Genomic DNA, 10,101 nt, shown 5'->3' with positions numbered 1-10,101 from the left:
TTTGGGTATAAACGGCATGGACAGTTAGCTCTAGAATGAATAAACTACCGAGGATTCTGCTTTATAATTTAGGGAAATATTGAGAGAAATATCACTAGCCACGGATCACCTTCAAGATGTCCCCTCTGCGGTAACCAAAACCGCGTTAGATTAATAAACATTTCTAAACCACTACAGTCTTTTAAATGGTCAGGCGAAGTCCTCTTCCAAGATATGGTCTATTTATCATTTATCTTAATATGATTAAGTGCGAAATAAAAGGGCGATTCCATGGCAACAGTTAAAACTACATTTGTTCATCCGCATTTTCTTTCACCAAGTGCCTGCCTGAGGTCAAGTTAACGGAAGCCCCAACTGTCACATGAACGGACACATGACATCTAACAGAGAACTGTGGGTCTCTGCTCAAGACCAGATGACTTTTAATAGTTTTCCTTAGGATGTAAGAGTTGGTCTAACTGGAACATGCCTTACGTTTTAACAGGCGGTAGGGAAGCGGGGGAGGGAGAGCTGAATGAAATCACGTAGCGTCTCTTACCTAAAGAGTGTGCGGCTGTGGTTTTGGAGCTGAAAAATCGGCCAAGTCCAAGATCGCCGAGTTTGACCACCCCGGTGGCTGTAATGAACACGTTAGCTGGTTTTATGTCTGCGAATAAATGAAGGCACCAGGAGAAAAGTGACGTCAGTTTAGGTATTTTCAAGAGTTTAAAAACCACTTTTCATGGCAGAATTTAAAATGTATCTTAAAAAGAAAAGTCAGTTTGAATTTTGTACCAATAACTTTGAGTGATTCTGACATATCCTAATGTCTACGTTCTCAGTCCTCTGATGATCAGCAATGCAGCGTAAAGATCACTGTAAATTTTCAGTTAAAACATTGTTTTCCATTTTCAAATCAACTCTTGTGAAATTTGTGCCCTTTTGATGTCAGTTCTAAATACCTTACTAAATATTAATTTATTAATATATTTACATTAAACGTAAACCCATAACTCCATATATATACATATAAAATTATTTACTTAGATGGCCTTAGAAATCTTGATGGCTTAAATAAATACCACTGGAATTTGTCACACCCGCCGGGAAGACGCTCGCTCGAGGCGAGCAGAGAAGGAACTGCTTCTCGTCCTCATTTAAAGGCCGGTGCGGCTAAGCTCGCAGGCTCATCGTTTAGCAGAGCTCCAGTGTGGGAACACACGACGCGAGGCGGCAGCGCGGACGCCAGGCCCGAGGCGCCCGCCCCCTGCCCCCCGCGGCCCGCGGCCCCGGGCCCAGCGGCGGCGCACCCACCTCTGTGCATGACCCTGCGTGAGTGCATGTGCTCCAGGGCGCTGCACAGCTGCACGAAGTACTTCCACACGGTCCTCTCGGGGATCAGCCTCTTCTGCTTCTTAAAGTGCTTCGGGAAGAAGTGAAAGAATAAGACTTAGATACCTTCAGACTACATTCGGACGTGCAGAAAGCCGTCCGGCAGCCAAACCCCACTGTCAGCTCCCCGTCGCCAACTCAAAAGCCTATGCTTTTCCAGCGAAATCCTTCCAAGAATTCGACCTGACACGAGAGCTTAATTCTCCCCGTCGTGTCTGATGGTGGCGCAGGTCGCATCGCACCGCGCCTGCGATCGATGGCCAACGACTTCGACAAATTAACATCTATACAAAATAATTCCTCGGCCTAAAAGGAAGATGTCAGATTTCATTTTAGGAGAAGCCAGAATAACACAGTCTAGCAACCTGAAGGTGATTATGTTCCTTACAAGACAATTCTTCTCCTGACAGAGGGTCGCTATAGAATTCCTTTAAAATAAATATTGAACCACCTCGGTGATTTGAAATATCACTTAATTTATTAAAAATTAAACAAGAAGGATTTAAGTAAAAAGTTGTCATAAATATTTCTGTTGCACATGATGAGCCAAACTTGCTCTTCGCTTTGAATGAACGAAACGAAGCTTCACGGGAGGAGCTGAGTGCCAGGGTGGTGGGGGGAAGGGTGGGGCCTCGCGCGCAAGGCGACAGCCCCGAAAACGGCAAAGGCAGGGTGCGGTTCGCGCCGTTCTACGTTACACCTGCCAGAGAAACAAGCAGTAACACGCTCGTCCAAGGACACAGTCCCTAGTTCCTAAGAGTCCCGAAGATTCACCACATAAAAACCAAAAATACAACCTCTCTCCTACTTAACAGTATTTACGACCGATGTCAAGTACTGTATTTAAGCAAGTTTTGACAAAATTTTCTAACTTTTCTCAAATAGAAAGTTAGTGATAGACAGCAAAGTACATATCTGTACTTTGATGCATTTCATCTGGAAACGGTGATTTTGAAAGTTCAACGGATTCTGATGTTTTGTTATTGAATACGGAGAACCTGCGCTTCAGGTAATTCCCAAACAAGTGTCTGTCAACTGTTCCCCCGTGACCAGTTGAGGGCAGGCTGAAATGACAAACAATACAGGGAAACGCGCTGATACCCCCCCTTCACGGTTAGCAAAAGGTTATACCCGCTGTCTCAATATGGACCCAACAGAGCAAAGGCTGAATCTTTAGGAAAAAGCTAATAACTTCAGGTTAGTCTTTATTCTGACAGATACTACGGAAATGAACTTACTAGCAATTTCAATGGCTATTACATCAGCAGCCAAAAACAACAATTAGATGACCAGGTAATTAATTAAAAAGCAAATCGTAGTATTATTGAAATGTTAGGAACCTCCTGTGTCATGTTTCGATATTAAGCAGTTTTCATCGCAGCTCGTGTCAACGTCAGCTTCCAGTCTAGGTGGCAGGCTGCAAAATCGGTTCTGTGCACATAATTTTCTTGCAGACTTGGAATGAGTCCAGATAAAGCCTGTCTGTGCTCGCCCGACGCTGGATTAGCATATCAGAGGCCTGTCTGATGTCAACGGGAAGATGGATGAGACCAGGTTACTTTTCATTCAAAAATAAATATACCGTATCGTGTAAGTATCAGACCGTGGAAGAAAAAGTCTATGCTTTAATGTAGATTCTAAAATCATCATAATTATAATTAATTTGGCAGCTTACTCCAAAGTCCCATGATTTAAAAAATAAATCATATATACAGGAAAAGGCAGAATGAAAAAATTGCCCTCGAAATGCACTTTAGGGAAGCTGTCATCCGACCAAGATGGTGTGCTCATTTCACGATTTTATGCTCTTCTTTGGGATTTTCTCTTTGAACAACAAACTTAATAGGATGACGATAACCCGGCATATCAACATAAAGCTGCCTGGACAGAACAACCTGCAAAAACCTAAATATCCAAATTAGAAACGGGTTTTTGAAGAATTGTATGAATCTGATTTGATCAGAAAATGAATCGAGAGGAAACGACACAAACCATCTTCGACAATTGTCATGCATATTTTTCGTTTTTGTTTTTCAACTCACAGCATTTTTCCGGCACGCTTTTCATAGCGATGAGAGACGTTTACTTCGAAGGGCGATGCTGCTGCTGCACACTGAAACCATAATCTGTCTGATGTTGGAGGTGTAACTTTACACCACTGCCGACCTCGCTTAAATGAGAATGTGTGGAAAACGGCGATTAATGAAATTCTAATTCTTTTTTACTCTTTAGAATTGAGAAATTTATATAATGCTATGTACCCCACACCCTGAAGCAGTAACTTTTCCATAATACTTGAAACACTAAAAAAAAAAAAAAAAAAAAGCATCTCCTTGAAACTTATTCTCTTCTTTACCTACCCGGAGGTTAATTCTAAGTCAAATGGCATTATTTAAAAACCCTATTTTCTCGAAAAAAAAGAACAGCCTCGATAAGTGCCAGCTCTAGTTCAGGAAAAAAAAAAAAAAATCTAATGCCGACATACAGAAATAAAAAATGGACGCGTATTTGCCATGTGGAAAGTTTTTAGTAAAGCGATAAATAATAAAACCAAATTTTTGAAAAGGTTACTATCGATAAAGAGTTATGTGAAAAAGATCACACGATATGACACTTTTACTATATATATGCCATGAAATAGAACTGTAATTTTTTATACTCCCAAATAAAATATCTAAAAATGAATGGAGAGGCAGAAACTGGCACTTGGATTTACCTGGTCACCTGGGACGGGACTTTTATTTAGCCTTTTTTTTTTTTTTAAGTAGGGCATTCTTTATGCCAAGCTTCAAATACTGTTTATTTTAAAAGCATATTTTCTATCAGTAGTATTTAAATAAGTTAAATAAGATTTTGGCAAAACAGTCACATTTTTTAAAAAAATCACCAAATATCCTCATACAAATTATATGCCCAAGACCAAACCCAATTAGATAGCGGACACTGACTATCTCAGTCCCGATTTTTTTGGACTAAACTGGATCACCTGGCTCCCGCATTCCAGACACTGTGACTCCCAGAACACACGTCACTTATTTCTAAGTCTGCAGTCTAGCATTCCTCCTCAAGAAATCTTGGGAAAGCTTCAAGTATTACCCAGAGTCAACTCATCCGCAGTGAAAGAACAGAAAAGGACGTCCTTGTTTTACACGTATAGAAAAAAATAATCTTCATGGTATATCAAAATATTCAAGCCCAGAATCTGACACGTTCATCTTTGAAGGTTTTAGACGGATCATCTGCAACCACCGGGCCAGCTTCGGGGGTATGACCCACGCAGTCGCGCAGGCCTTGATCTTAGTTCAAAGTTCCGTGCTCCCCTGTGTCATCTTGAGATTCTCAATCTCTTTTTACCCAGGCACCCACAATTATGCAGCTGGTACTGGGAACCATACACTAAGCATCCTTCGGAAATGTACTGCTCTAGTTACCACAAAACCAAAAAGCGACAAATGAGATTGTGGTGCTCAAGGCATCCTTGAAGAAGGTTAGAAAAAGATGGTAACGAAATGACGAGACGGTGAAGTCATGAGGACGAAACTGCAGGCACCAGCTACTCTCCATCTCCGCCAAGCATCTAATGAGAGGAGGCGAGTAACTTACGTTCTATACGAGGAAGCGTTTCCTGCTGGGGGCGCTGTCGAATGTCTAACGTGGCAGTGACATACGGCACATCCACCTTGTAATAATGGACCTGGTTATGGGTGACCCCGAGCAAGCCACTTACCCAGGCTGGGCCTGTTTCCTCGCTATATTAAAGAGAGTTTGGAGATCACCTCGTGGCCCATCTCTAAATATAATCTATGTTTCTATAATCTCAGTCACAAATAAAAGGTAGATAATAAATGGCTGTTTGGCACATTTTCACACTTAAAAATTATTATATTTTACTGCTATGTCCTATCCTCCAAACTTGTTAATAAAAACAAAGCAAATATTAATAATAATTATTGGACCTCAGAGACCTCTCTACTTAATACTATAGATGGTCGTCACATGAGATGACACGTAGTTAGATTTCTTTACTATAAACTTGTAATTAGGTCAAACATTCACCATCAGAAGGGAAGGTACGCTTCCAGACAAACACACCTCTGTAACTGTCATGCATTTTTATGAGACTACATCTTACGGTGGTTACGGTGGTTATTTCAAAGAATTACAGGCACAGAGACTGGGCGGTGGAGAAGACAGGACACTTTTGAAAGCGTAACTGATAGCTCTAAGTGTGGTTTTGTTACACTGATCTTTTTGTGGAAACAGTTTTCTTTGAGGGTGGAAGGGATTCTCAACAGATTACGCTGCACGAACATTCGCTTATATGCAATTCTAGGACTTACGCGAATGTGTAAAACAGTTCTACCTCGATTAGAATTGTGGTATGGAATACCCATTTGCAGCACGTGAATAAGTTCACTCTTGACACTCTGAGTAAAACGCAGAGATCTGAAGTTGCTTTAGAACGTGCGAAGTCGGACAGGCCTGGCGACCACGAGGTCACTGACAACACTTGCCACAGGCACCCCACGTTACCCACCGCGATGAAACAGTTCCCCATCCGAGTTGCACTGTCTTTTTCTTTCATGTGACGTTCAGAAGTCTGCTAGGAGCACTCAGTGCTTAGAGGACTTCCCTGTACTCTACTCATTCTCCAAAGTCAAAATTGCATAGGTTATTAACGGCAGCCAAAAATACGTTCCATCGCAGGATAGAAAATGTAACAGCTAGAGATTTTTTCTGAGCATTTAAGCCTTGGAAAAAAAGAGCCCAAGAAAAACGAGCTCCTATAAAGTCACGAAGTTCTTCTCCCCAAAGCTGTCTCTGAACACTGGTAAGCGTGAGCCCTGAGAGACGCGCCCATGTCACTAACGGCGACAGACAAAATACCTGGGACACTTCCGGTGGCTCCTTCAGGGTCTCGGGGTACTAGAGAAAAGCAGAAGCGCGCGCCTCGTCATGAGTCCTTGCTGTGACGTGACGCCACACGGCAGTGAGAGAGGTGGTAAGATATTTCGATATTCTCAACCAACGAGAAAACCCAGCGGAACAATAATGACATAGCACCGTCTCGGCAGAAATCTAAAGGCAACAAAACAGGACAGGCGTCCACATCTCTTCTCTCGGGTGCTGCTCCGACACGGCTTCGCTGGGCGGGACGTGCCTTCGGAAGGGCGACTTGGCATCGGAACTACCTTCGATACAAGGAGCGAAAAGTGCCTCGAAAGTTATCTTCTGATTTCTCCCGAGGAAGCACAGTTCAGAGCTTACACAGCATCTTTTAGTTATGCTCACAGATTACGTAATGGTCAGTACAGTATATAATTTTCAATTTGTTAAAATTCCTAAGTGCTATACTACTTCACTATCGAACTACTGAAGTATCGGAGAAAACCCAAGTGACATTTATCAGCATGGCTCCTACAAAAATACTTCTGTGTAACAGACCTGTACGTGCACACCATACGCCGATCGACACCTATGTGGTCAGGCACACAGGTGTATGTGCGAGGGTCAATTCTGCATAGTTGTTTTCAGGCGGTGCCACTAACTGACAACCTTAAAGCTTCTGAGTAATTCTAAGGTGATATGGAACATAAGGTGGACGACAGTCTCACACAACAGACTCGGCCGGAGCAGAGTGATTTGAAGTCACCGGCTGTTCTCACGGGGGTCTGGCGTGCGCTGTCCACTCTGTGCCAGGTGCTGAAGTGGAAAGCGCAGGAATCTGGGTAAACCGTAAACCGGGTTCCCGCAGACGGATGGACGGTGCTGCTGGGAGATTTGACTGCTTTAAGGGCCCAAAGGCCAACCGTGTGAAAACACCTCGAAGTGGCTTTGCTTCCAGTACAGCCTCTGAATTTGATCCATACAAATAAAAACGTGTCTGCAAGTGGAGAAACCACCACCAAGGAGGTGAAGGAGATTTGTAAGTTATAACATTTGAAGCTCATAATTACCTCCAAAACCCTGTTGATGTGTGAGTTAACTGATCGAAGTCTGTGGCAAGCGCGGTCCCCACACCTCGCCCGCACCCCAGGTCCTCGTCCAGAATCCCCCTGTTGAGTGTGGGCCAGCTTGTGCGTATGATGAACCACACCCACGCCACATGACCTCGGGTGCAGAGCGTGCTGCAGGTGTCACCGACTCTCCACGTCGGCCGCCTGGGAGGTCATCAAGAGGGAAGCCATCCTGGTAGGCCTGGCCTAAGTGGCCAGCCCATCCAAAGTCCTGGATTCAAGCCAAGACTCTCCTGCTGGCCGTCAGGAAGCGACCCGCCAGGCTGTGCAGAGGGCGGGGACGGCGGGTGGCCTCTCGGGCCCGTGATGGTCCCCCACTGCCAACTAGGAGGACAGCAAGGACTTCCGTCATCCAACCACAGGAGCGGAATTTCCCCAACAACCGGTGAACAAGGAGGACCCTGAACCTCAGACGCGATCACAGCCCCGGCCCGTACCGTGGGAGTTGGTTCTGTCCAGACGCCCACGCTTACAAAACGTCCTTGGGTCCAAATGGCCCACAACGTTCACTTACACTTCCGGTTCACAGGATTAGGGTGCAAAACGTGCTGTCATGTTCTCGAGGCCCGACAGCACGCTGTGTTGCAACGCCAGTCACGACCCTCCGCGCCCCAGCAGCGCGCTGGCCGTGGCACACGCCGTAGGCCGCCGGTTGGGGTCCGAATTGGAAGGGCGGGATTTAAATACCAGGGCCCTTCTGGCGTGGACCAGAAGTCCCCGTGGACATCTGGACAGGACCGAATCTCAAGGACCTTCGGTGCGGACAGGACCGAGCGCCCTGTAATCGGTGACGTCAGTCAGGCAGAGAAAGACAAACGCTGTGCGACCTTACTTGTATGTGGAATCTAAAAGGCCAAACAAGCAAGAAACGCACACACATTCACAGACTCACAGCAGAGGGGGTCAGACTTGTCACCAGAGCGCGGTGGGGGAGGGGAACGGAGGGAGAGGGTCGCAGGTACACGCTTCCAGTTATGAGATAAGTAAGCCCTGGGGATGTAAAGGGTCACACGGTGACGACAGGTACCACTGCTGATTGGTACGTGGTTGTCGAGAGAGTAAATCCTAAGAGTTCTTGTTAGGGAAAAAACATTTTCTCTTTTGCTTTTTCTTTTATTGTATCTACTTGAAACGATGATGCTAACTCAACTGATTACAGTAATCATTTCACAATATACGTAAGTCGAACTATTATGCTGCACGCTTTAAACTTATACGAGGTATGGATCATATCTCAAAATAACGGAGGTGGGGGACGAGCCTTAACTAATTATTCGGAATTGTGCCAAACTGTTGGCACAAAATAAATATCTATCTAAATTATTTGTATTGCATATTTGCCAAAAAAACACCTGTAAAAATAAAACTTCCTTCTTAGCCAGTGTGGTATGGTGTGACAATCCTGTGGCAGATAAACTCCTGAATTTCCTCTCACGAGACTTATTACATTGGGTTATATTTTGTTTTATTGATTTGATAGCAAAAAAAGCGTTTTAAAAATTTTGTCACCCATATGCACTTATATTTCCTTCTGTCGAACTGGCCTTCTAGTAAATAGTTAGAAATATAGAAATTTTAAATAGCTCAATGAATAAACTATATTTTGGCAAAATGGGCTATAAAAATTTAAATACGTTTTAGCAACATTTCTATCGACGAGTTGAAATAAACTCTCGTTTATGTATTTCGGAGGTAGTCTCTCATGTCCGTCACACTAAGTAAGCCTCCAGGACCAAGTATGTCTCCCGACACGGGAGGGGGAGATAAACAGCATTAACGAGGTGTGCCACAAGGCGGGGTGAGCATCGGCCCAGCTCTGGGCACAATAAGAAAACCGGAAGCAGACGTACCACAACTGCTCAGCTGAAATCTGTTTTGTAAGAGTCTATTTTCCTTTACAATTCTGATTACTGATGATAAAGAAATGGATGATGAGGAATTCTGGGTTTCCTTTTATCCTAAATCTCATCTGGGAAGTGCTTCATCTGACCACAGCCTCAGGTACTCCTTTGTCACTAATTAGAGAAATACTGAATATTTCAACTATAAATTGCTTAATTACATTTGTCAGCCTGCTCTAAACCAATTAATTATTTACTTGTAAAAATCTTTGATGCGATGCTGTCCCGGGGTTCATTTCTGGAATACAGACCAGGAGCCATATTTCCTCTGCCACCCCAATTAAGCTGAAGATTCGAGACAGTGAAATACAATGTTGTGATGTACAATGATTTACAGCACTATTCACTAGAAAGAACCGAATCCCGTTCCTTATGACTCAAGTTTATCTGCTGCTGTCCCTGACAAAGCATGAAGTCGCTGTCACGCTCCTTCATAAAAGAAGTCCCTGTGAGTTTGTCCTATGCAGTCTTAGCACGAATAAGAGAGTTTAGAAAACAATTACAGAATTTCTTAGGGCCAAACAGAAAACCCTTCTCGTATGAGAATGCTGTCATCTCTCCCGCCAGCTCACCACTCGGTATCTTAGCAACCCCCGTGCGAGCGGAGTGTGAAACAGCAGGAAGCTGCTGGTCATTATACACCACCCATGCTCCCCTCCTGGCCCCTGGGACAGAGACGTGTAACAGAGGTAAAACCATCAACTTCTACGCGTACAATCAGCACATATTTACTGAGTTAATGTTATCGGCCAGGAACCTCCCTAGAAACTGGAGGCAGCCTGGCGAGCGAAGCAGACGCGGTCCCTGTACTC

At 44.2% G+C, this 10,101-nt stretch overlaps 1 protein-coding gene across 10 annotated transcripts in view; it reads right to left on the bottom strand.

The window, feature by feature from the left end:
- NEK7 (NIMA related kinase 7) overlaps positions 1-10,101 on the bottom strand; it is a 95,304-nt gene that overhangs the window by 28,541 nt on the left and 56,662 nt on the right. For all 10 annotated transcript variants that reach the window (XM_039883490.1, XM_039883495.1, XM_039883492.1 and 7 more), the window contains 2 exons: positions 1,294-1,402; positions 539-646 (listed from right to left, as the gene is read on the bottom strand). In XM_039883490.1, the coding sequence (XP_039739424.1) occupies positions 539-646; positions 1,294-1,402 (217 nt within the window). The remainder of the gene's footprint in view (positions 1-538; positions 647-1,293; positions 1,403-10,101) is intronic.

The sequence above is a fragment of the Pteropus medius genome, unplaced genomic scaffold (assembly GCF_902729225.1).
Source record: "Pteropus medius unplaced genomic scaffold, Ma_sr-lr_union100, whole genome shotgun sequence".
Classification (NCBI taxonomy): Eukaryota; Metazoa; Chordata; class Mammalia; order Chiroptera; family Pteropodidae; genus Pteropus; species Pteropus medius.
The sequence above is the reverse complement of the archived record's forward strand: the minus strand, read 5'-3'. Positions and strand labels throughout refer to the sequence as shown.